The following is a 27,267-nucleotide window of genomic DNA, read 5'->3' as shown; positions in this document are numbered from 1 at the left end:
CGAACAGAGGACGATCCAGTCAAGATTAGTACATGATATATAACATACACAGTGCATGTGGAGGAAGTAACGCCGTTGAAATATAAATTTGTAATTGTGGGTAACACCTTACACAACGATGGGCCGGAGTGTAGAAGTTATTCATTGTTGTTTGGCGTTTTTAAGTTATATTTTTTTGTGTGTATGATTTTTTTTTTTTTTAATTAAGGGGGTGTATTATAACGCACCTGAGATCATTTGGGTAAGGCAGGACCAATATGCAGCTGGGGAGGGAATTTTTTTTTTTTTTTTTTTTACCAGAGCAAGAGAGGCAATAAGAACTATATCTTTGTTTGTTTGCTTGCTGATGGGAATTAACCATAAAGAAAGGCCGCAAGTTTGTCTGGACATTGGACTTCTTTTGCCTGCGTTTGATTTATCCTAGGGTGTATTAGTTGCCTTTTGATGTGATGTTGTTTGTTGCAGCATCAGCAGTAATGTAGACATTGTGCTGGACCGATGTGGTGAAGAGGGAGCTGAGCCAGAAGGCAAAGCTCTCAATTTACCGGTCAGCCCTCACCTATGGTCATGAGCTTTGGGTAGTGACTGAAAGGGTGAGATCGCGGATACAAGCGGCTGAAATGAGTTTCCTCTATAGGGTGTCTGGGCTCAGCCTCAGAGATAGGGTGAGGAGCTCGGACATCCGGAGGGAGCTCGGAGTGGAGCCGCTGCTCCTTCAGGTCGAAAGGGGCCAGTTGAGGTGGTTCGGGCACCTGATTAGGATGCCTCCTGGGCGCCTTCCTTTGGAGGTTTACCGGGCACGTTCAACTGGAAGGAGACCCTGGGGTAGACCCAGAACTCGCTGGAGGGACTACATGGCCAATCTGGCCTGGGAACGCCTTGTGATCCCCCAGGAGGAGCTGGGGGGCGTTGCTGGGGAGAGGGACATCTGGAGTGCCCTACTTAGCTTGCTGCCACCGCGACCCGACCCCAGAGAAGCAGCTGAAGATGAATGAATGAGTGATTTGATGTTTTCTTAGTTTAATCATGGACAAATAGCCACTACAATGCTTGAAACTGTGCTTCCGGGCTCCTAATATTACAAGTTACCGACTCAGCATGTGTTTATTTCACATTTACCCTTCCTTTGAGTAGTGGCACGTGGACTGAAATAAACACGCTGCGCAGAGCTGATTCAAATAATCCGTCTCGGGCAAATAACCCACCTATCCACGAACATGCAGCAGAGCAAAATAATAACCTTAGAATTGTAGTGAGTGACATGCTCAGTAAATTAAGCCCGTTTATTGTTATTGCCCCGTCCAGGTGGGTTCTTTCTTCATGATCAACCTGTGCCTCGTGGTCATCGCCACCCAGTTCTCAGAGACCAAGCAGAGGGAGCACCAGCTGATGCAGGAGCAGAGGGCGCAGTGCCTGTCCTCCTCCACCTTAGCCAGTGAACCAGGAGACTGCTACGAGGAGCTCTTCCAGCTGGTCTGTCATGTCCTCCGAAAGCTCAAGAGACATACCGTCACCCTGTTCTACACTCTGCGGGGCAAGCCACGGGGCTTTAGAGGAGTCGGGAGAGGGGTTGGTACGAGGGAAAAAGGAATGGAGGGAAAGGCCAATGGAGGGAGAGAGCATGAAAGGAGAGCAGTGCTGAAACACGGTAAGGAATGGAATGAATGAGTTAACTTTTTTTGTTTTGTTCTTTAGAGTTCTTCTATGGACACTTATGCAACTTAGACACCCCTCCCCTGTGGTCTAATTCTTGTTGCTATATCTCAAAATGTTATATATCCATATGAGCAATGAAAGTCATGACAAGTTTATTTTTATTTACTTTTAAAATATAGTTCAAAATAGGTTTCCACCCTTGTTGGTCTGCTAGTAATAAACACCACTACTACTATCAGCTCAATGATGTAGTTTCTTGTTAACATCTACACAATTGCTGAAGTCTTTGTGTCTTTTATAAAATGATTGCAGTAACCCCATAATTAAAGGCCATTAATTACATAGTAATTGTGAAGAAATTATATAGTAATGTGAAAAATTGCTATGATAATTCCCGGTAATTCCAGTACTACAACTTGTCATTATACTGATTTTATTTTACTGTTATTTCTTAGCAATTTCTTCACATTACTGCGTAATTTCTTAGCAATTGCTTCACAATTGCTATGTAATTAATGGCCTGTAAATTACAGTTTTTCCACTAATTCTATAGCAGCATCGATGCTAACCTTTCCTAGCGTGGCCATTGTTGTCAACTAAGATACAGCGCTGCTCGTTGTCATCATCATCTAAACTTCTCCAGAGAGTTCGCTGATTGGTCTGCCGGGCTCAATCAGTTCTCAGTGGATGCTCTCCAGACCGTTATCTCTCACAGCAAACTGAGCCGAGCCCACAAGGTTTAAATTAGCTTCACGAGGCTATATTTTTGTGAGACATCTCAAATGCATTCAAGTTATGGAACTATAGCGTTGAAACTATACAGCCCGCTTAGATGTCATTTTATACTGAAGGTATAAGGTAAGGTTGAAATTTAAACGAATTATGAATGAAATGGCCGTTAAAACCCCTTCATTTGTGTCCTTTCAGTCACTCATTGCCCTCACCAAGGTAAACCTGACAGTGTTCCTCCCACTGGCCCCATGGCTCTCACTGTCACCTCCGCCACCGACAACTGCCCTCACTGCACCATGGCCCCGTCACTTGACGATGGGGCAGGACCAACCTGTGGCCTGACCAGTGACGAGGCCGAAGATGGAGCCGCGGATGAAACAGATGGGGAGGGCACCCAGTCGAGTGGCAAAGGGAGGGTACAGAAAGACAGGGAGGGCTCGGGGAGCTCTGCCGGATGTAATCCAAAACAACGCTGTCAGGACCTCTGGCACGAGGTCAGGATGAAGCTGTGGGGCATCGTGGAGAGCAAGTACTTCAACCGAGGCATCATGATCGCCATTCTCATCAACACCATCAGCATGGGTATCGAGCACCATGAACAGGTATCTGGTCTTTTCCATTTAATTTATTTATTGATTTATACTATATATGACTGGATTTGACTTAGATTCACGCTCGTTTAGGTTTTAGAGCTTTCATTGTTTTCCCTTTGCCAAATTCTTCTGTCTCCTCCACCTTGTTTCCCTCGTATGCTATGGCTTCTTTGTCTTTCAGAGTCTCTTTCTTGACCTCTGCTGGACTCTCTCTGCATTACTCTGCGTCAGTGCCCCGCTTCCATTTCCCTCCCCATCCATCAGCCTCCTCAGTAAACACCCTCTAATCAGAACCAGAGGATGGTCTGTTACATGGCCAAGTAATTCTGTGCTTAGGGACTTAATTAAGTAGCTCCCCCACAGTAAATCACATGAAGTGTAGACCACCGAGACTTATAAACACAGTAGCGAGTAGGAGTTTAACGTACAGTCGCACATTCTCTCTGTTTGCAATGACAAAGTTGTAGATGCATGTAGAAAGCTGAACAGGAATGCACGTCTATATCACGCTTCATGAATTTCAGCCACAAATACTGGAGAAAAAAAAGAAAAATGCAGCACCCGGGTAGCATAGCGGTCTATTCTGTTGCCTACCAACACGGGGATCGCCGGTTTGAATCCCCGTGTTACCTCCGGCTTGGTCAGGCGTCCCTACAGACACAATTGGCCGTGTCTGCGGGTGGAAAGCCGGATGTGAGTATGTGCCCCCGTCGCTGCACTAGCGCCTCCTCTGGTCAGCTGGGGCGCCTGTTCGGGGGGAGAGGGGGGAATTGGGAGGGAGTAGCGTGACGCTCCCACGCGCCATGTCCCCCTGGCGAAACTCCTCACTGTCAGGTGAAAAGAAGCGGCTGGCGACTCCACATGTATCGGAGGACGTGTGTAGTAGTCTCTAGCCCTCCCCGGATTGGCAGAGTGGGTGGAGCAACAACCGGGACGGCTCAGAAGAGCAGGGTAATTGGCCTGATACAATTGGGGGGGAACCCCCCCCCCCCAAAAAAAAAGCTTTACAGGAATTGGAATGGTACAAATTGTAAATCTGTAACTAGTACAGATACTCATGTATTTACAGTGATGTCAAACTACACAACAGGTACAAAAGAGTGTACAAGAACTCTGGTTCTGTAAGATGTGTACATCACCACAAAAATACACAGCAACCATAAATACAGAGCAAACTGTGGCACGGCAGTGATAACTTCTTCTATCTGAGCCTCATCTGTTTTTTTTTCTCTCTCAAATTCTCCCTCTCCCTCTTTGTCCAGACAGCTCATTATAGTGTACAGCTCTTATTTTCTGTCTTCTGTACATCAATCTATCTCCCACGCTCACCCCGTCTCCCTCGCTCTCTCTCTCTCTCTCTCGCTCTCTGTCTCTGTCGCTTACTTGCTCTGTCTCTCGCGCTTGCTCACTCTCTCTCGCGCTCTCCCTGTCCTTCTCTTTCGCTTGCTTGCTCTCTCTTTCTCTCTCTCTCTCTCTCTCTCTCTCTCTCTCTCTCTCTCTCTCTCTCTCTCTCTCTCTCTCTCTCTCTATTTTTGTCTCTCTGTCTGTCTGTCTGTCTCTCTCTCTCTCTCTCTCTCTCTCTCTATTTTTGTCTCTCTGTCTGTCTGTCTGTCTGTCTGTCTCTCTCTCTCTCTCTCTCTCTCTCTCTCTCTCTCTCTCTCTCTCTCTCTCTCTCTCTCTCTCTCTCTCCCTCTCCCTCTCTCCTCTGCGTCTCTTTCCTCAGTCCAAGAGAAGGCCTTAGATAGTGTGGACCAGGGCTGTCCTTTAGGGATGCATACAGGTCTTAAATGTTGGCAGCTTTTTCTAAGTTCAGTTAAACTGCTAAATCAAGATGGCCTCCCGCCTCTTAAAGCTAAATGGGGGCCTGATTTAAGGGTTGGTTTACACAACTGCCACATCTTCTTTCTTTTTTTTTTTGCCTATGCCTGCCTGGCTGTCTTGATTAGGGTTGAGATGGACTAATGATTGGGTGAAGGACAAATCACACATTTATTAAAGATTTTTTTCTGATAGTTTCAACGAGGGAAAGCAACGTGGGATTAAGATGGAGGCGTGTGCTCCATCACTATCAGATGGTAGATAATGAAAAGAGACAGGGCTAAAACAGAGCATAATGCAGTTCAGCAGGTCTCCAATAGCTAATGACTTTTTTGGTAATCAAGTAATACATCAGTCATTCACTTGATTGGATAAAAAAAGTGCTTTTAAGTGTTTTATGAAGAGCAGCGAGGTAAGGTAAGATTTACTCTGGCTGATGATCCTCACCCTGCTCCTCCCTGTCACCTACTGGAATCTAACGTCTCTCTCTTTGTGATGTGCTTTTCGTTTCTGGGCTGTGTTCTTATGTTGTCACTGTTTTATTACATATTTTAATGTAAGGTGACCTTGAGTGTGTGGAAGGGCAGTCGCATTAAATTTGTCAGCAGTGTGCTTTGTGTTACGGTGCTGCAGCCTGGACGTCGTGCTGTTCCGGTGAGCAAGTTTAGCGTTGCAGCCCTTGCAGATTGCTGCATTTTACAATGTAAGTTTCATTTAGGCGGCACGGTGGCACAGTGGTTAGCACGGTCGCGTCACAGCAAGAAAGTCCTGGGTTCGAGCCCCAGGGTAGTCCAACCTTGGGGGTCGTCCTGGGTCGTCCTCTGTGTGGAGTTTGCACGTTCTCCCCGTGTCTGCGTGGGTTTCCTCCGGGTGCTCCGGTTTCCTCCCACAGTCCAAAGACATGTAGGTCAGGTGAATCGGCCGTCCTATATTGTCCCTAGGTGTGAATGTGTGTGTGAGAGTCGGCCCTGTGATGGCCCGGCGGCCTGTCCAGGGTGTCTCCCCGCCTGTTGCCCAATGACTGCTGGGATAGGTTCCAGCATCCCCGCGACTCTGGGTAAGGATGAGCGATTTGGAAAATGGATGGAATGGATGGATAGTTTCATTTAGCAGACACTTTTATCTAGAGCGACATACATCTGAGCGTTAATACAACACAAGCAAGGATCTAGTCAGGAGGCAAGAACGCAAGTGCCAAAAAACTAGGTTCAAGGGCATCCAGGTAGCATAGTGGTCTATTCCGTTGCCTACCAACAGGGGGCTTTCAATCTCCGGCTTGGTCAGGTGTTGAGCTTGGCAAGCACCTTCTTTCTCCTGGCTCCAAACCTGGGACCAAAAATAAAAGTCTCAAAATTAAACCTTTTTCCTTGACCATAAAACCACCTCTCTAAGTGTGAAAGTAAACCCACCAACCTACGACACATGCTCTATGTCAGGCGTCTCTACAGACACAATTGGCTGTGTCTGCGGGTGGGAAGCCGGATGTGGGTGTGTGTCCTGGTCGCTGCACTAGCGCTTCCTCTGGTCGGTTGGGGTGCCTGTTCAGTGGGGAGGGGGAACTGGAGGGAATAGCGTGATCCTCCCACATGCCAGTGAATTATACAGCTGGACTTTTCAGCTCTCGTGACAAATTCTCTCTTGCTTTTATGCACCTGTGCCAACAGCATTGGTGCCTGCAGAGGCATACCTCTGGCAGGTATAATGCCAGAACTAATGCAACACTTTATGGGGGATGGGATTAACAAGGTGGTACATCTGCTCTGGAAGGGCAAAACAAGAGCTGGGACAGCAGAGAGGAGCAGCTTGGTTTGGACTCTGTGAAGGGTGGTAAGCTTGGCCTAGGGGAAACCTGGCACAACATAAAGGTTGACTCTCTTTCTCCAGTTCTTTTTTTTTCTTTCCCTTTTTCTCCCCAATTGTATCCTGCCAATTACCCCAATCTTCTGAGCTGTCGCTGCTCCACTCCCTCTGCCGATCCAGGGAGGGCTTCAGACTGCCACATGCCTCCTCTGATACATGTGAAGTCACCAGCCACTTCTTTTCACCTGACAATGAGGAGTTTCACTAGAGGGACGTAGCACACGGGAGGATCACGCTATTACCCCCAGTCCCCCCCCCCCCGGACAGGCGCCCCACCCGAGCAGAGAAGGTGCTAGTGCAGTGACCAGGACACATACTCACATCTGGCTTCTCACCCACAGACATGGCCAATTGTGTCTGTAGGGATGCTCAAGCAAACCGGAGGTATAACACGGGGATTCGAACCAGTGATCCCCATGTTGGTAGGCAATGGAATAGACCGCCACGTTACCCGTTTTCCAGTTCTTAAGAACCAGATGACCAGAGGATCAATATAAGCGGTCTAACATGAAGTTTATTCAGGAGGAAACAGGTTTCAGGGTGGGTGCGGCCTAAACAACAAACAAGATCATGTAAACCCAGTAAAAAAAAAAAAAAAAAAAGAAACTCCCAAACCAAAAAACAAGGGAAAAATAAGAGTGACACGCCCCCCCCCCCCCCAAAAAAAATCCTTTGCCACTAAAACTATACGTATTTTGGCCATATTTGCTATTATACATGTGGGCCACCTCAGGCTCACATCCATTTTGTCAGGACCAGAAGAAGGCCATCAGTGCTGCATCATTGCCTGAAGTGGCCCACATCCGGATGCTGTCTGGGTAGTCAAATCAAATCAAGTCTTTCATTGGGATTTGTGGTTATTTTATTCCTGTTAAGCACGGTATTGTCGGCAGGGGGCGCTCCATGTGTCGTACTAGGCATCCGCGGCTGACGCCAGTAGAGTAGGAGCCGTCAGTACGTGATGAGTGAGTCCAAATATGCACGCGACAGAGAGCCCTTCTGACCCGAATGGCGTTTTCACGTTTTCCAACAGGTAAGCCGACTAGAAACGGAACCAGGCAGTCCACAATGGTAGTACAATTTGAGTGAAACCTTAGTTTGTAACTGTAGCATGCGGAGACGTTGAGTTAGACCGTAGCGGAAACTGACTTGTTCAGTTTCTGTGACGAAAATGGCGGACGCCGAGCCGAAGAAGTCCGCTAGCTAAACTAAGGGACAGTCGGTACCTTTCCGTGTGAGCTTAAGGCGGTCATTATGACCGTTTTTGGATACTAAAAGATACACACCTGCCGTTCCCCAAATTCTCCTAAAATCGCATATATTTGCATTAGAAGTAGTTTTAGATCAATCGCACACACACACAAAAGAAAGTTACGATGAGATCGACCTAAAGCGACCACGGGCGGTCAACCTGACCGTCTCGTAATTTGCGCGCGATCTTTCGCGTCATGTCAGTACTTATGACGTGTGTTTAATTATGAAGTCATTTCCGTCGTGAAGTTCGTTGCTCTCCTAGAAACGCGCTAGCGCCCTCCAGTGCAGAGAAATAGTCTAAACTTGATTATTGATTATTTCCGACATGTCTGGGTACAGACGCACCATGGCTACCACCGACGCGTTGCGGTATTTACAGGCGTTGGACAGCCGCCATTTTGAATTGTTTGAAAAATAGTATTTAAGTTGTTAAAATGTTAATTTTGGTGTCAGTTAGTTTCATAACAGACATACTAACATATGTAATGCATTAATATCGCAACTGGGTATTTATCTTGACAGAAAATAGAGTTTAAAAACCGCGGCGGTCAAAATGACCGCGGTCGTTCTAGTAGTTTTGTTTTTAAAGTCCTGGTCGTTGTTTGGGACTTTCAACATTTATTTAAAAAAAATTTTTTTTTACATTTCACGTTTTATCGGCCATGTTATGTTTGTTAGATTAGCAATATGTGTTTTCCGTTTTGTTTTTCAGGTAATATTTTCACCTTTTCAATTTTGCTGTTCAAGTTTGACCATAAGTTTAAATTGTTTAAAAATAGTACCATAGTTGTTAAAATGTTAATTTTAGTGTCAGTTAGTTTCATCACAGACATACTAGCATATGTAATGCAATAATATCTCAATTGGGTATTTATCTTGACAGAATATAGAGTTTAAAAACCGGCAGTCATTTTGACCGCCCATGGTCGTTTTAGGTAGGAGTGAAATCCCGGTCGTTCTAGTGTTAAGTCAGTGGAGTTACCAGAGTTTTATGTTTTTGAGGTTTATGTTTGGTAAACTGTGTGAATGATGCTGCCTTAAAGGAATGTTCGGTAATACTTTAGTATGGGGAACATATACACCATTAATTAGGTGCGTATTAGCATGCAAATTAGCAACATATTGGCTCTTCATTCGTCTTTATTAAGCACTTATTAATGCCGTATTCTGCATGGCCTTATTATACAACCAGTAAGCCATTAACTATGAGTTTTCCCTCTATAACCTCAGAATTATTGCGTATTAGTAGTACCATCTCAATATGCTTTGCTTAGTATGGACTTTATAAGGTGGTAGTACCACAAGAAGAGTTATTCTCCCTTACTAACACTTAATGATTATAGTCTGTTCTTACATAACAACACACAAAACTACAAGTGTTAAATTACTGTAAATTAAGTTTTTGTTACTTAGAATATGTTCCCCATACTAAAGTGACATCTTGATCATTACTAATTCACTAGTAATTAAGTTTTTTACTTAGAATATGTTCCCCATACTAAAGTGTTACCGAATGTTCATAGCAATGTAGTTCAGTAATGTGTCAAGCAGACTGGAGAGTTAATGGTTACATGGATCGATATGCTGATGTTACAGCCTACGTTATTCTTATGCTATCCCTCCAAAGTTATTGAGTCGAAAATATGTTTCAAGGTATAAAGGTGGGAATAAGACAAGTTGATACCATTGTGAACTCTAGAGCAATGTTAAAATACTACTCATTACTTACCGGGTATTTTTGTGCTAACTTTTTTTGTCTTTTTATTGATTTTTGAACCAGTGTAGCATACAAAACATTGTTATATATACAAAATGTCCAATTGAACTGGTTTCATACATATATAAACAGAACCTATTATAGTGGGGTATACAAACAGTATAAAAAAAAGCGGTAACAAGAACAGTAATCAGTCCCTCTTCTAGTTAATTCTTACCCAATCTTTATATACCCATTAGCCCCGTAATTTCTCCTACCCAATCCCATCCACTTGTTACAAGAGAAAAACACCAACTGAAAGGCAAATAGGTACACTCATTATACCTATTAACTCAATAACGTTTCCCGGCCAAATTCTTCCCACTGGCTATAAAAAAAAGGGGAGGGGGCACGTTCTTCCCCCCTCACACAATAGCTGGCTCAAGGAGATACTATCTTTCATCAAATTTGGAAAAAAATAGATTTTCACTTAAAAACCCCAGCAAATCCTTTGACGTGACCTGGAAGCCCTTTATCGGGTATTTGTAGATGGCTACCCAGATGACAACTAACTGTTGTTTTTTGCTTACCTGTTGATACCTGGCAGCATCGCCATCGCCAGGTCATTTTGCTGGGGCTTAAGCCCCTGAAGGTTTTGAGTGTAGCCCCAAATATAATTTTAAATTTAAGCCTATGTGAAGCCCGACAGAAAACATAATGTGTGTGAATGTCCAATAGTCTTCGTAACATATCAGCCTGTCAAAATAAATGCAGGTCTCTAAACTAACTTGTGTGTGTGTGTGTGTGTGTGTGTGTGTGTGTGTGTGTGTGTGTGTGTCAGAGAGAGAGAGTGAAAGAAAATTTAATATTCCAATAAACTAATGTTAACATAAATCCATTTAACTTTTTTTCTCTAGTCTGGTACTGTAGCATGCCAATAAATGTTTAATGATAGCAGTTAAGTATTCTGCTTCTACTCAATACTAATTCTAATTACTAACAACTACTAATATTTTTAACATCACAATTCATAATTAATCTGGAGAGTAAACAACAGTTTTTGAGGTACACGTTTCAATTTTTCAATGATTAAGACATGTAATCTGAATGTAAATAAGGTGCCAGAGTGCATTAAAAAAGCATCAAAATAGAGCTTGTTTAGTGGAAAAAAAATTCCAGGGGAGGATTCCCCCGGACCCCCCTACAGAAGTTCAGGCTAAGCCCGGAATGTCCTCAAATCCTGGAAACGCCCCTGCCTGAAAGGAGAGTGATTCTATCGCTAAACAGGTGCTTACCTGTATTTCTGTCATTCCTGTAAGAGACATGAAATTGAACATTTACTGAAGACGTCGAACAGAGAAAACCTGTGAAAAGAGAATCCAGATCAGGATAGGTGAAAAGGTGTTTATTCTTAGGTTCAAATAAGACAACTGTACTTATTTAACTGAGTTTTATTTGCGCTCTCAACAGCAAGTGGCTACAGCCTACCGAACATTTCAACAACAGCCTTTTACTAGCTGCGCGCCTCCCTCCTAACAGCAGGGTTACCGTACAGACTGCAGTAGAAGTGACTAACAAAACAGGCTACCGTATTAACTGTATTATAGGTACCAACAAAAGTTAACTTAACAAACTTAACAATCTCCCCTTTTTTTTAAAAACAAAACTGCAAGGATAATATTTCAGGAAAACAAAACAAATGTTCAATTATCAACAGTCAGACTCACTCATCTAGCTTCCATTGTCCATTATTCAGTGCCTTAAGCAATACCAGGGAAGAGGCTCCCTTATTGGTCAGACAGTCTGCCAGCTGTTCCTTTGTAGCTGACCACAGAATACAATGAATCCTTTTGTTCTAGATAAATTCTTTGATGCCACTTATTTCAAGTCTCAGTCGTTTCTCAGTCACTGACTTAGTGGACTTGATTGCATCCACAAGGGAGTAGTTGTCTGTTACACACATCACAGGTAGGGTGTGCTGTTGGACCTTTCCTGTGGTAAGTTCAGAGTAGAGGGAGGACAGAAATATGGCATTATCAATACCATCAGCAAGGGCAAGTGTCTCTCCTGCCAGCGTGCTCCGAACCACTCTTCTGATCCTTTTTGATTGCCAGCAGATGGGCGAGAATCTTCTTTCCTCGCCCATCAGCATGATGAGATGTCCTCCTTGTGTTCCCCCATCTGGGAGGTTTCCCATGGAAGCGTCACTGAAAACAACAAACTTCAAAGAGTCCTCATTTCCTAAGTTCTGAAACTTTAGGGTGACGCGTTCTGATTTCAGTTTTCTTACTACCTTATTTGCTTCATGCATGGTCTGTAGAGTAGCATGTTTAGATTGGCTGCAAGGGCGCATGTATCAAACATGATATCCGGCCTACTCTGTCTAGCCACCCATAGGAGTTGTCCTATCTTTGACCTTAATTTGTCAGTCTCACCTCTGTGAGAAGAGCATCACGCTGCAACGCTCTTGATGAGTCTATGAGAATGGGCTGAAGGTTCTTTATGTAGATCTCTTGTTGCATGTGCACTTCTCCATCTACTGTGGCTAGTTCTATCCCCACATAGTGAAAGTTGTCCTGTTCTTCACGTCCCACTTGGAAAACTGTTTTGAGATGGGGAATGATTGTGGTGGCAAATTTGTGGGAGCCACCCCAGATAAAATCATCCACATGACAGGCAAGGACACCGGTCACATTACAATCTTCATCAACCCAGTAGAAAACAGCAGGATCAACTTGTGACATTGTGGCCCCTGTTTTCAGCATCGTTGCTTTGACTCTGTTGTACCAGTAGAGTGATGCATCAGCGAGTCCATAGACACATTTTTTGAGCTTCCACAATGTTCCCTCACTTTTAGCCTCAGGAGGTGGGCGAATGTGGCTGTCCCGAGACAGCTCCATTCCCTGAAGAAAAGCTGACTTGATGTCCATAGAGTTTAATGTCCACCTTTTCTGACATAGAGCTGACATGAGTAGTCTGAGGGACTCTGATGAGCATGTAGGTGAGTCCTTCTGTAGATCTTTAGTGTTGAATTCTTCAAAACCCCTAGCCACAAGCCGTGCTTTGGGTATTATACCATCAGGGGTTTCTTTCAGTGTACATACCCATCTAGTGGACACATGCCTTTGACCCATATCTTTTACCTCCTCAAACACCCCATTATTTTTCCAGCTACTGATTTCATCTAGTTTAGCCTTATCAAATGAAACACCATCTGTGACTAATACATCATTTTCCTGCATATCAGAGCATAGTTCTACACTATCCAGTGGATTAACCTGAAGATTGTCTACCTTAGTAAGATCAGCTGACCCCATAGTACCAGCGATGTCAGATGGTTCGAAGTACTGTAGGTTGTACCAGTTTCTGTTATTTCCTGTAGCCTTTCCTGTTCGTCCCATCACTTTAGCTCTGTGAGACGCACCTGTTACATTATCCACAAAGCTGATTGTTTGACCTGTTTTCAGCCCTAGGGAGGCTCCTACCCTTATGCCTGTCTGTTGATTATCCTTATGATTGTTACCTTCAGTGACATCTGTATCATTGTCTGTAACACCCCCAGCCTCATTGTTCATATCAACATCTATGTCACAATCAGTACCAGGTATGTTCCCACTGTCATTGTTAACAACATCCACATCACTATCAGTAACAGGTACATTCATATTGCCCTCAGTAACATTCTCCCCAGGGTGCTCTAGACCCCCACTAGCACTTACGTCACTCTTATCAGCCTTCCGCAGCCTAGAATGATGAACCCTGACATAGGTCCCACCATGGCGTACAAAGATCACCACCCCATGTTGTCCTATCACGACTCCAGGACCTTTCCACTCAACACAGTCTGTCCTTTTGTAGAACACCTTGTCCCCAGTTTCATACTTCTCATCTGTTGGACGAAGTTGCTTTTGTAGAGCTCTTCTGATTCTCTCTGAGCACTCTGCCTCTGTGAAAGCTTTCCTTGCTGCATGTAATGCTGTTATGTGCTGTCCCACCCATGCACTCATAGTAGTTCCCTCCAAAGCAGGTGGCTGATCCACTAACACAGAGGGAAGGTTCGGATTCGGTCCAAACACCAGCTGATGTGGGCTGAAGCCATGCACATTCTGCATTGTGTTCTTTGCCATGAGTGCCCAATCCAGTGCAGTTTTCCAGTCAACTCCGTTGTCAAGTTTTACCTTCAGCATTATCTCTGTGAGCGTTTGGTTATGGCGTTCCAGCAAACCATTGCTCCATGGACTATAGCCAGCAGTCGTCTTTATCTCGATGTTGAAGTTCTCTGCCATGTCTCTTATTTCCTCATTATTGGACTCGCCGCCATTGTCGCTGAAGAGACGCTCCGGTGGACCATGGACACTGATCCAGGAATGTACAAAGCATTTCACTATCACACTTGGTTTCTTTGAGGTCACAATGCCACCCGCACTGAAGCGTGTAAAGTGATCGATAATGTGCAGGTACCACACATTCGGTTCTAACTCATGTAAATCTACTGCAACAGTCTCATTGTATTGGGAGGCCATGGGCAGACCAACAGCAGGCTTGGGCTTAGGCCTGCTGTACTTAAGACATATCTCACATTTTCCTACTATCTCTTCTAGAATAGCAGTGCTCTAATTATCAGTGTTTCCAGCATTTATCAGCAGCTTCTTCAGTTTGTCAACTGATGCATGTCCGAATTGCTTGTGAAGTTTCAGTAAAGCTTTGTGTTTTTGTTCCTTAGTCATATTCTCTGTGATGGCCAGGACCACATTCTCATATGTATCGCATGGGGACTCATTATCCATTATGTTCAGACAGTAGTGTCCTGAGGAGGTCATCTCCAGAGCTATCGGTTGCTGAAACATTATTGCTGTATCATTCTCCAAGTTCAACACAGCTCCTGCTCTCTTTAGCGACATTTTACTCAGCAGTAAAGGGATGTCAGATGGGACCACTTCTGTTTCTATACAGCATTTTGTTTCTCCTATCTTGGCTGGTATCTTGACCTTTTTTGTCGAATGTACAACTCGCCCATCCCCAAACTTGAAAGGCTTGCTACTCTCTGTGATAACTATTTTCTGTATTTCTTTCTCATTTAGTCCCCCTACATAGTTATTCAGCCATTTTTCACCACAGACAGTCCTTGTGCACGCCGTGTCAATGACAGCTGATCCCAGAGCCTCAACGATTAATATTTCTGTATCCGATTCCTTACAAAACAGCGTTACATTACACTCATCAGGTTCTTCTGTGCATTTATTTTCTTCTGTCACCTTTACATGTTCTTTCTTATGTGGGCAATCTTTCACCCAGTGGAATGTGCTTTGACAAATCCCACACTTTGTTCGTCTTCCGTACTTATCAAGTGGATTTGTGCCTGCGAGTGGTCCTCTAGCTTGCACACTTTGGGCTCGTGGGTGCGGTTTTCTTTGGTCTGTGTAGTAGGCTGCATCCTGACTCACGTTAATGGCTCACGCGTTCTGCTCATATTTTTCTCCGAATATACGTTTCAGTGCTGACTTCATATCATCAAAAGTGTGCTTACCACATGCAGTCAATGCCAGTTGCTTGTCTTTCACATCAAGACCTGCTGTATCCAGTAGTTTAAACGCCAAAACAGCGTCGGGCAGAACCATCTCGAATTTACGGATCCTGTTGTATTTCTGTTCAAAATCAACAATAAAGTCCACCATCCAGACGCCATTTTCCCTCGATATTCGATCAAACTCAGAATAGGCTTCGTAAGCCCGGTCTTTCTCTTCTCTCAAAAAAACCTTGTCAAGTTCCCCAATCAAAGTGGTCATTCCATCAGCCTTATTTAGATCATCCACATTTATTCCTAAAACAGTATCCCTCGCTCTACCTGTCAACGATAGAGCCACAGCCAACGCTTGCTTTTTCTTGTCCAAGTTCGTCACCCATCTCCATATTTCCACTTCATTTTTCCAGTTTTCATACGGCTTCTTTTCATCAAATCCAGGAGGCTGTCTGAAGTCATTCGAGGCAGCCATCCTCTGCTACCAATCTTAGGTTCAAATAAGACAACTGTACTTATTTAACTGAGTTTTATTTGCGCTCTCAACAGCAAGTGGCTACAGCCTACCGAACATTTCAACAACAGCCTTTTACTAGCTGCGCGCCTCCCTCCTAACAGCAGGGTTACCGTACAGACTGCAGTAGAAGTGACTAACAAAACAGGCTTCCGTATTAACTGTATTATAGGTACCAACAAAAGTTAACTTAACAAACTTAACATTTATGATATTCTGTATGAGTTGTCAGTGGCATTTATGTTCAGTATTGTTAGAAGTGTGAAGGAATGGAGTAATATGTGGAAATTATACAGGCCAGAAAAGTAGGAGCCGTCAGTATGTGATGAGTGAGTCCAAATATGCATACGACAGAGAGCGCTTCTGACCTGATTTGCTTTTTCATATTTTCCAACAGATTCCCAACAGAAATTAAATGTGTTGCACCAGAGTGAGCTTCACGTCATTCTTGTCCGTGTAACACACATCAACAAAGGATGAGAAATTGATAATTGAGGTAGAGACTGTTTAGTGTATGAGTATTTATAATGGTAGAGTATTTGTATTGAATACATATGCTATTTGTTCCTAAGCAATTTAGCTAAGTAGGCCAAAGCATTTGAGTACTTCTTCTGCCACTGCAATGCTGCAGAAGTCATGTCACTTTTTATTGATGCCATTATTGTTTAAATGACTTAACCAGCTGCATTGAAAACCGAGTGTACAGAAATATGTTAAAATACAATTGTGTGGGGTTAGCAATGATGTTACTGATCACAGAGCATGTTTCCATCGCGTGTCTAGTATAAAGGCGTCTGCTGTTGGTCATTAAACATGATGGTCCTGTACTTTGACCCACATCCTCTGTGGCCATCATATCAGAGGTCAGTAGATACGCAGCAGAAGGAAGGTTCCTGGCACACGTTGACACGCTTTGGGTGATGGTGGTCCTTTCTGTGAACTTCCTGAAATGGTTATTCACGACTTTTTTCAGTGTCAGAGAATTATGTTATATTTATTTTAACACTGGAATGACCAAGGCCGTCTTTTTGGTGGTTTTGGATTTTCAAAGTTTAATAACTTTGCGGAAAAAAAAGATACAGACCTACCGCTCCATGAATGCTCCTAAAATTGCATAGATTTGCATCAGAATTAGTTTTACATAAATTATAAAAACAGTTATGATAAGATCTACCTAAGATGACCATGAGCTGTCAAAAAGACGAGTCGCAATTTGTGCATGATCGTGCGCTTCATGTCAGTATTTATGACATGTGTTGGTCGCATCAGTACCTTCGTGAAGTTCGTGGCTCTGTCCTAGAAACACACTAGCATTCTCCAGTGCAGAGAAATAGTCTAAAGTTGATTTCTGATTATTGCCAACATGTCTGGTTACAGACACACCATGACTACCACCAGTATTTACTGGCGTTGGACAAAGGCCATTTTAAATTGTTTGAAAATAGTATTAAAATTTGTTACAATGTTAATTTTGGTGTCAGTTAGTTTCATAACAGACATACTAACATATGCATTAATATCTCAGTTGGGTATTTATCTTGACAGACTATAGAGTTTAAAAACCATGGCGGTCAAAATGACCGCCCACGGTCGTTCTAGTAGTTTTTAAGTTCCAGTCATTGTTTGGGACTGTTATAATATTTATTTTCAGTTCTTTTTTTACATTTCACATTTTATAGACCTTGTTACATTTATTAGACTAGCAATATGTTTCCTGTTTTTTTTTTTTTTTTTTCAAGTAATATTTTCACTTTTCCACTTTTGCTGTTCAAGTTCGATCATGTTTCTCTGAGGTTTAAATGATTTAAAAATAGTATTATAGTTGTTAAAATTTTAATTTTGGTGTCAGTCATTTCCTAACATACATACTAACATATGCAATGCATTAATATCTCAATTGGGAATTTATCTTGACAGAATGTAAAGTTTAAAAACTGGCGGTCATTTTGACCGCCCATGGTCGTTTTAGGTAGGAGTGAAACTCTGGTCGTTCTAGTGTTAAACATGTATAGGATGCTGGTGGAGAGTTGAACGATGGGGAATGACAACCTTATGCAATAGTAATCGCTCTGTAAAGAGGCACAGCATGTGGGTTTTTTTGTTGGTTTTACCAAAGGTTTGGCTGACCCGAAGGAGTTAAAATGGTTTCCTATTCTGTGGCGTTGTTAAAAACCATGGTTTTCTTGAGCCTTAATGCAGAGTTAGTCATGGAAAATTGTACTTGATGGGTGGATTTACCAGACGGGCCTACCGGGCCCAGGGGCCCAAGGGCTCAGGGGGCCCTTAAGCCAGAGTCTCTGCGTGAAGTTGCTGTTATTAACTTTGCATTTCTTGTCACATAGTCGAAGGGCTTAGTCATCCATGTCAATAACAGAGCCCCAAAAGACCTACTGAAAATCTGAAGGAAACTGTGTGTCTTAGTTAATATGCTGTTGGTGTTAGGTGTGGGTGGGTGGGGGGCTTTTACGTGTCCGTGCCCAGGGGCTCATTGTCTCATAATCTGCCTATGGAGTTAATGTGTTTCAGTTTAAGAAATGATGTGGTCACTTTTTTGCTGAATGTTGTATGTATGGCGGGAGAGGAGGGGCTGACCCTTTGCATTGAAATGCCAAGTGAATCTAGGCCAGGAGAGCTGGTGGTTTTGTAGATATTATGCATGTGTGTTTGTTTACCTGTGCGCATGTACATAAATGCAAAAAGTAAGCAAGCAAGCACATTTTTTATTTATATAGCACTTTTAAAAACATACAGTTACGTAGTGCTTTACACTCAATACACAATACGAATAAATGCATGAAATAAATTGAATGAATATAAAAACATGGCATAGGGAGTGACAGACCAAGCTAAAAATGAGACAAAACAGAAGTCAGGGGTGGGAATCTATAAAAAGGCTTGCCTGAAAAGATGTGTTTTTAGAAGCCGCTTAAAACAGTCCAAAGATTCAGCGAATCTAATGGATTGAGGGAGATTATTCCAGAGGCTTGGAGCTAAAACTGCAAAGGCGCGGTCACCTTTCATTTTGCAGACAGAGTGAGGAATGGATAGAAGACCGAGGTTTGAGCATCGGAGTGGTGGGGAAGTGGAATGAGGAATGAGGGGATCAGAAATGTAACTGGGGGCAAGATCTTGCAGTGTTTTAAATGCAATCAATAAGATCTTATAGATTATTCTGTATTTTATGGGAAGCCAAAGGAGGGATGCAAGAATAGGGGTAATGTGGGACCTATGGCTAGTTCTAGTTAGTAGTCCAGCAGCTGCATTCTGAACCAGCTGTAGCCGATTTAAAGTAGGTTGGTTGAGGCCAGAGTAGAGGGAGTTACAGTAATCTAGACGGGAGGAAATGAAAGTGTGAATTTATTTTTCGATATCCTTAAAAGAGAAAATATCCCTGATTTTTGCAATATTTCATAGCTGAAGAAAACAGGATTGGACAAGCTTAGTAACATGGTGATTGAAAGACATTCTGGTCAAAGATGATACCAAGATTTTTAGCGGTAGGTTTGATGTTTGAATGAGGTGGACCAATAAACTGATCAACTGCCGTGGCAAAGTTCTCAGGACCAATTAAGAGAACCTCAGTTTTGTCAGGGTTTAGTTGGAGGAAATTAAGGGACATCCAGTCTTTGATGGCAGCTAAGCAATCATGGAGGGGGGACAGTTGATTCAGGTTATTGGGTTTAGCAGAGAAATAGATCTGAGTATCATCGGCATAACAGTGGTATGGCATGTCTTGAAAGTGACTAAACAAATGACCCAGAGGAAGCATGTATACAGAGAAGAGGATTGGCCCAAGGACAGACCCCTGAGGGAATCCACACAGTAGGGGAGCTGACGAGGATACAACATTGTAAATACAAAAAAGTGTGGGTGTAGGATATATTTCCTTAAGTTACTATATTGCATAACATTTCCCCTCTTCCCCCACTGCCTCTGGCCATTTCTCCCATTTCTCCATGTTGTGATTTCCCAACCAGGTGGGTGGACGTGCCCACACACAGGGCTCGGCCTGGAGGGTGAAGCCCGGGTCGCAGGAACATAATCACACCTCTAGGCGCTCGTAACAGCACATAAATTATTCCTTTTTGTCCCTTTTTTTTCTTTTGTATTCTTATAAATGTATATGTATTTTTTTCATTTGTTAATTCTTTGTCTCACCTAATCGTGTTCTCTCTCTCTCTCTCTCTCTCTCTCTCTCTCTCTCTCTCGTTGTATCATCGCCCACTTACTTTATTCCACTGCTGCAGTGGTGGGTTGTTTCTCATCTCAGGGATGGCTAAAAATACAGAAGGAGAAATAGATAGAGATTAGGGTGGTGGTGGATGAAGACAGACTGACAGAGAGAGAGAGAGCGAGAGAGAGAGAGAAAAAAAACTGCACAGACTGTTTGATATTTTATGCACACACATGCATGTGTGCGCGCACACGCACACACAAACACATACAAACGCAATTTGCTCTGCCTTGATCCATCTTCTTAATATAGCGGTCTCACCAAAGGCCTAATTAGTCTTACTGCTCTGATCCTAAACTTAAAGCAGCTTTAGGTTGAATACCTCAATCTGTTACACTGCGTGTCAGGCCAAATTTCGCTGTTCTGGGTACATCCGGCAAACCCAAACTGGCGATTATTGAGAGGTGATCTGGGCTGAGACAACCTAGTTGCCTTCAAAGTTTTTTTTTTTTTTTAGAATATTGACATAACGACTACTGCTGTGACCACCGGAGGAGAAGAAGAAAAGCTAATTTCCTGCTGATAATTCCCTGCCGATAACATTTGGCGGCTAACATGAGCAGACAGATTCAGACATTGGGTTCTAGGAATGACTGACCTGCAAAGAGTCGACATTTTTTTCTCACAGTTAGATGTTTGGTTTTATTTGGCTTTTTTGGGGGGGGGGATTCCCCCCCCTTTTTTTTCACCCCAGTTGTACTTGGCCAATTACCCCACTCTTCCGAGCCGTCCCGGTCGCTGCTCCACCCCCTCTGCTGATCTGGGGAGGGCCGCAGACTACCACATGCCTCCTCTGATACACGTGGAGTCGCCAGCCGCTTCTTCTCAACTGACAGTGAGGAGCAGTGTTGTAGTCGAGTCACTAAACCTTGAGTCTGAGTCTAGTCTCGAGTCCCCAGTGTTTGAGTCCGAGTCCCAAAAGAACAGTCTGAGTTGAGTCCGAGTCAAGTCCCCATTACCTGAGTCTGAGTCCAAGTCATTAAGGTTGAATCTGAGTCGAGTTCCAAGATGGGCTCCAGTGCTCCACTATGGCACCGTAAAAAAGCTGACATACAAATAAAAAGGTACATTAAACAAAAATGACACAGCTGTCACCACTTCAAAGGGAGTTTATTTACTTTGTGACACAATAGCCAAACAAAAAAACTAACGAAAACAAAAAACAGTCTTTATCGATTAACAAGTCCGAGTCCTCATCTCCAATTTACGAGTCCAAATGCAGTCAATGTTCGAGTCCAAATCCGAGTCATCAGTGCTCGAGTCCCAAGTCGAGTTACGAGTCCTAAAAATCAGGACTTGAGTTGGACTTGAGTCCGAGTCCTGGACCCAAGTACTACAACACTCGTGAGGAGTTTCACCGGGGCATGTGGGAGGATCACACTGTTCCCCCAGTTCCCCCTCCCCCCTGAACAGGCGCACCGACCGACCACAGAAGGCGCTAGTGCAGCGACATCTGGCTTCCTACCCGCAGACACGGCCAATTGTGTCTGTAGGGACGCCCAACCAAGCTGGCGGTAACACAGGGATGTGAACTGCTGATCCCCATGTTGGTAGAATACGGAATAAACCGCTCTGCCACCTGGACGCCCCTTGTTTGGTTTTATTTGTATCTGCCGTAACAGATACAAATAAAACCAAAAAAACTGCCTTAACTTAACATCTACAAAAAGACCTCAGGTAGAAATGAGGAGCAAGGGTGTTACGCAAAAATCCGATGCTTGAGTTGAGATTAGTTTAGATGCAAAGTAATGTAGAGTTGAAAGAAAGAAAGAGGGGAAAAATGCAAGAAAACAGGTACTTCAAGAAAAAAGATAACCCAGGAGCAAATATATATCAACTTGGTTATTGTGTTGACCTTCCTGAAATATTTTCTGGCCAAAGTGTCGACAGTGTGCTCAGCATCACTGCCTGGAACACAAGCATCCTTAAAGCGTGTTCCAGGTCTGCAGAGATGAAAAAGCTTTAATAGATCTTCAGGGGGCGTTGGCACCATTCATCTGACCCACGAACAGCAGTCAACCATCACATTGTCACCACCACCAATGGCCAGTCATTAGGCTGTGTTTTCACACAGTTTTAATGCTCATTAGTGCTCACACACACACAAAGTTTATGAGTAAATACAAAACACGGTGTCTGTTGATTGGACAAGTGAAATGTCAGAGGTGTCATCGTCGGAGTCACAGGAGTGCTCTGCGGAATAGTGATGCGCTGTAAATTACAACCCAGACAAATTTAGCTCACAGCTTGTGTGTTTGCACGTGTGTGTGTCTCCAGTTGGGAGTTTATCCAAAACAAAGTGCGATAGAGCGAGCTAGAGAGACAACGAGAGAGAGAGAGAGTCGGGTCAGAAACAAAGACAGACTGACAGATCGCTATCGACCAACACATTAGCAAAATGACTTGGATTTAGACAGAGAGGTAATCAATTATAGCCATTAACCCCAAACCCTCCTCTCCTTGTCTCCCATTATAAATTAATCCTGCAACTGTTCCTATTCCCATAATAGCCACCGCAGCCTATCGAGCCTGCTTACACACAAACGAATAAACTATTTATGAACTGATAAAGGCATTACTCAGCCTTTAGAAACAGTCATGTAAACGGCTTTATTGGGTTATCAATAACAGCTCCAAATTTGGGTAAGCGTTAACTGATTACAGCAACTGGGGTTTTTCCTCAATCTTTCGATCTATTCACAAATGTAAATGCAGTAGTTGGCTTATCATCATCTCTTAATTGCTCTGTTAGATGCAGTGAACCAGTTGTTTGAAGCCCCATGTTTTGAGTGAGAACATACTACCACTGAACTTACGGCATCATATGTTCAGTTTATATGAACATACAGTAACAGCCCTGCGCAGGGGGCTTTTGCAGGGCTGGAAAAGTCTGGAGTTACAAGTTACTGATTTTCAGACTGGGCGGCACAGTCGCCTCACAGCAAGAAGGTCCTGGGTTCGAGCCCCGGGGTAGTCCAACCTTGAGGCTCATCCCGGTTCGTCCTCTGTGTGGAGTTTGCATGTTCTCCCCGTGTCTGCGTGGGTTTCGTGGGAGTCGGGGGGCTCTGGTTTCCTCCCACAGTCCAAAGACATGTAGGTCAGGTGAATCGGCCATACTACATTTGATGAAATGAGATGAATGAATATCGATCCTTTAATCAAAATATTGCCTTTAACCAATCACATCCAGTAATCAGATTATTGATGTCCATGTAAATATACTCGTGGCCTGCAGAATGCTGTACCTGCACCTGAAAAGGCCCATCATAAAGCACAGCTACTTGGCAGAGCTCTCTGTTCACCTTCCATTTGCCAAGAAGAGAACATAAATTCAGATATTCACCTATTTCCTCTCAGTAATTTAGCAAAATTGCACCGGTGGCGCTGTACGCTGTCAGTACTGCTAGCATTGACTGCAGTGCGTCTGTTGCACGCATGCTGAATAAAGATAAGGTTATGATTTCCTTGCTTGTGGAAGACAAAAGTGAAATGCAGTGGTACACCATATTGTAGCGGTAAGAGAAAGCAACCTGAACACAAACGTGCTTAATGACTGTCACAGGAAACAATCGGTGACCGTCAGCAGGGTCCATGATCTTGATGTTGCTTATATGGATCAACAGCTGGATGACAGCCAGATGTCTTACACAGCGTGAGTGTGGAGTCGCATGTGTTTTAATAGCCATGGTGTAGTGTTTTAATAACATGCAGCCAACTGGCCTGGATTTATAGTACTCTCAGATGGTCTGTGTGTGTGTGTGTGTGTGTGTGTGTGTGTGTGTGTGTGTGTGTGTGTGTGTGTGTGTGTGTGTGTGTGTGTGTGTGTGTGTTTTAAGCATATGGATTGGTACGTGCACAAGCATGAGTACATCCTGATATGTGCAAAAACCACACTGCCAGTCCTTGCCCTTTTGAAGGAATCAATTTGGGGCAGTCAAGCCGAGGAGATTGAAATGGCTGATAACAAGACCGAGTCAAGAAAATGCTGGAGAGAAAGAGACGGGGCGAGGATTTAGCCATAGCAAATCTTATTCTATATCTTATTGTTTTTTTTTTCATTTTCAGTAGTGTCTACGGTGTGTGTGTGTGTGTGTATATATATATATGTAGCATTTTTTATGTAACCTGTGCTTGGCAGAAAAGTATTTTATTATTTACAGACCTGATATATCCACCTTGAACAATAGAAACGAATTGGCCACCAGCTGTAGACACCGAAAAAAATATCTCCTTTGCAACCACAAGTAAAATGTCTTTATTACCCCCCCCCCCATTAGATGATACACATGTGACATTTATTAGATGTTGTATTTTTTTACATTTTAACTGTGCCCCAACACCACCCCACTCACTATATGATGTAGTACATAAATTACCCCATTTGACATTACCTTGTTATATTCTAAATGTAGGCCATTTCAACAGTGCCCTGGTCATTAATGCGTTTTCAAAACAAGCCCCAGCCCCTTACCCCATTGGTTGTAATGTTTTCTACCCCTCCATTTGTTGCTGTGCGTCGTAACTACCTACCCCATTGGTTGTAATAGTTCAGATGTTTTCTCCTCTTACTGGTCGCTGTCCACCAAAATTAGGGGCGTGACGCAGGGCAACATGTACTGTGTGTTTCCTTTGTTGAGTCACATTAGCAGCCGATGAGTGTGCGACGCACGAAACAAGCTTGTACTGCTATGTATTAAAAGGTTTTTTTCCCTACATCTATGTATGTATATATATATATATATATATATATATATATAGTGCGTGTGTGTGTGTGCACATGGAGGTGGGTGGGTGGGGGGTTCATGCAGTATGTGTGCGTACCATTGCACAGTAACTTTCATCCCTCTATGTATTGATTGACTGAACCAGCATGTGCGGTTACTGAATTTATCATCATATGACCTACAATACTGCCACAGTGTCCTCGCATTCCTCTGCTTTCTCCACTATTTGTTTTCTTCTGTCCTCTCTCTTTCCGTCGCTCTTCTTATCGGGTCTATCTCCTTTCCTTAAAGCTGCCCCCTTTCTCCCCCATTAGCCACATTTCTCCCCTTTTCTCGGCCATCCGTCTCTGTCCGTTCCTCGCCTTTTAATTTGATCCCCCCCCACCCGCCATCATCTGATATTTCCTCTATACGTTTTCCTCTTTTTTCCTCCTTATCTGACATTCCCACTTCTTTAGCTCCATTATTTTTTTTTTCCACAGAGGTTCGGATCAATAGAAAAGAACCGTCAAAATGTTCTAATTCAACTAAAGAATCTATATTCGTTTGCTGGCCTTTTACTCTGAGTTTAGCCTTTCACATGTTGGGTGATGCTTTTTTTTTTTTTTTGCATTTGCTATAAAATCAGAACAAAATTAAAACACATAAATTTCTGACATCACTTATCACTTTAATAGTCATGCATTCTATACTTTCTATTTCTGCTGGAAATAAGAAATGTAAGTATAAAAGGAAAATTTCAGCTTTTCATTGCTTTTGAAGAGAGCTCTCCTCCAAGGCAATTTTTTTCCTGATATTCATGATGTCATCAGACACTCATTTGCATACAGCCAATCAGAGCAAACCATCAAACTATGTAACCCCGCCCACCTTTGCCACCTACCACTGTCTGTACTTGTCACTCAAAGGCCAGCTTATTAATATTAATGATTACACCACTCTCTTGTCTTCAAGACAATTGAGAACAATTATGGATTAAGTTTAAAAAAAACAATATTACTTACAAATAACATTTTTTGCTGAATGTTGTATTATCTCATGCTCAAGGTTTTTAGACATAAAAATTTAAATCTGATTGCTGTTTTCAATCCAAACATTTTTGTGTTTTTCCACGTTATCTCTTTTTCTCTCGTTGTAGCCTCCCTTATTTTTTGTTAACTGTCCAGGTGCAAATTATTATTGCGTTTTTGAGTCACTGTAATGAGTTGACGCGACAATGACTTTACTTCTGTCCTCCTCTGCTCCCCTCTTCCAGCCAGAGGAGCTGACTAATGTCCTGGAGATCTGCAACATCGTCTTCACTAGCATGTTCTCGTTGGAAATGATCCTCAAACTCACAGCGTTCGGCTCTTTCAACTACTTGAGGAACCCCTACAATGTGTTTGATGGAATCATCGTTATCATAAGGTACGCTGAAATGATGTGAGCGCAATGAAGGGGCAGATTTTAAACGCAGTGTCTGGTTGCGCATTGCACATAATGTGTGGTGGTACCACCAGAGCGTCACTGACATGGGGTGAGAAAGGTTTAGAACTGCGTTTACAAGTACCCCTTCCTTTATAATAGATAAGATACAGCCTTAATGTAAGACTCAGAATCCTTTATTTATCCCCGAGGGGAACATGGGTTCTGTTACAGACACTCATGCTAATAACTAAAAACTAACAAGATACAAGATGAGAAAATAGAAACAAATACGGACAAGAAAAACAAACGGATAGAAATAAAAGATAAAATAGGAATAGAAATAAGAACAAATATATCAACAAGCATGGTACACACAACACCCTATCTATACTGCACTACCGCAGCACAAAACAAGCGGCACAAACAAAACCCGACAGGGCCGGTCCAGTGACCATTAACTCTGAGTGCCTGACAGTCTGAGTCCGAGGGAGGAGTAGTAAAGTTTGATGGCCGCAGGCAGGAATGACCTCCTGTGGTGCTCTGGTGCTTTTCGGCAGAATGAGTCTATTACTAAAAGTACCCCTGTGCCCAACCAGCGCGTCATGAAGTGGGTGGGAGACATTGTCCATGATGGCACATAACGTCAACAGCGTCCTCCTCTCAAAATAAGTTAATGAATGTAACTTATACATTAGAGAAACCTTACTGTAATTGTACAATCCACCAGCCTGTTTCACTGTGTCGTAATTTACAGCAGGGAATAGTAGAGATAACGCGCAATAGAGGAACACGTCCATTGTTGTCTTTGGAAGTGTGAAATCCAGTACACATCAACTCCGACAGATATTCCACACAATGGGAGTGTATGATAACAACTCATCTCAACTTTAACTGCACTCTCATTTTGAATTTTGAAAAGAGCAGTGTCATTTCATCTGCATCACCATCACCACTACCACCATCATCAACGCCCCCATCATCGTCATCATCACCATAACCATCAACATCATTATTGTCAGACACTGTAGGAGAAGATAAAAAAAAAAGTATTTCAGTTGAAGCGCTGAGGAAACAATAATGAGCATCACATACAGCTCGTAAAATGCAACAGAAAAATACGGCTTGTTCAGAGGCAAAGGTTGTGAATGTCATCCTCGTCTGTTTCAGTTAAATAACTGTCAATCTTTCAAGATTCAGCCTCACAAGTGTAAATCATCATTTTAATGCTACACTTGCATATTTTATGAAGTTTAAAGCCTGG

General features: G+C 43.1%; 1 protein-coding gene across 1 annotated transcript in view; it reads left to right on the top strand.

The window, feature by feature from the left end:
- LOC130112376 (voltage-dependent T-type calcium channel subunit alpha-1I-like) overlaps positions 1–27,267 on the top strand; it is a 356,487-nt gene that overhangs the window by 187,527 nt on the left and 141,693 nt on the right. Inside the window, exons 8-10 of the mRNA XM_056279712.1 lie at positions 1,306–1,648; positions 2,584–2,990; positions 25,855–26,006. Coding sequence (XP_056135687.1) covers positions 1,306–1,648; positions 2,584–2,990; positions 25,855–26,006 — 902 coding nt within the window. The remainder of the gene's footprint in view (positions 1–1,305; positions 1,649–2,583; positions 2,991–25,854; positions 26,007–27,267) is intronic.

This window comes from Lampris incognitus, chromosome 5, assembly GCF_029633865.1.
Source record: "Lampris incognitus isolate fLamInc1 chromosome 5, fLamInc1.hap2, whole genome shotgun sequence".
NCBI lineage: Eukaryota > Metazoa > Chordata > Actinopteri > Lampriformes > Lampridae > Lampris > Lampris incognitus.
This window is presented reverse-complemented; position numbering and strand designations above follow the sequence as displayed.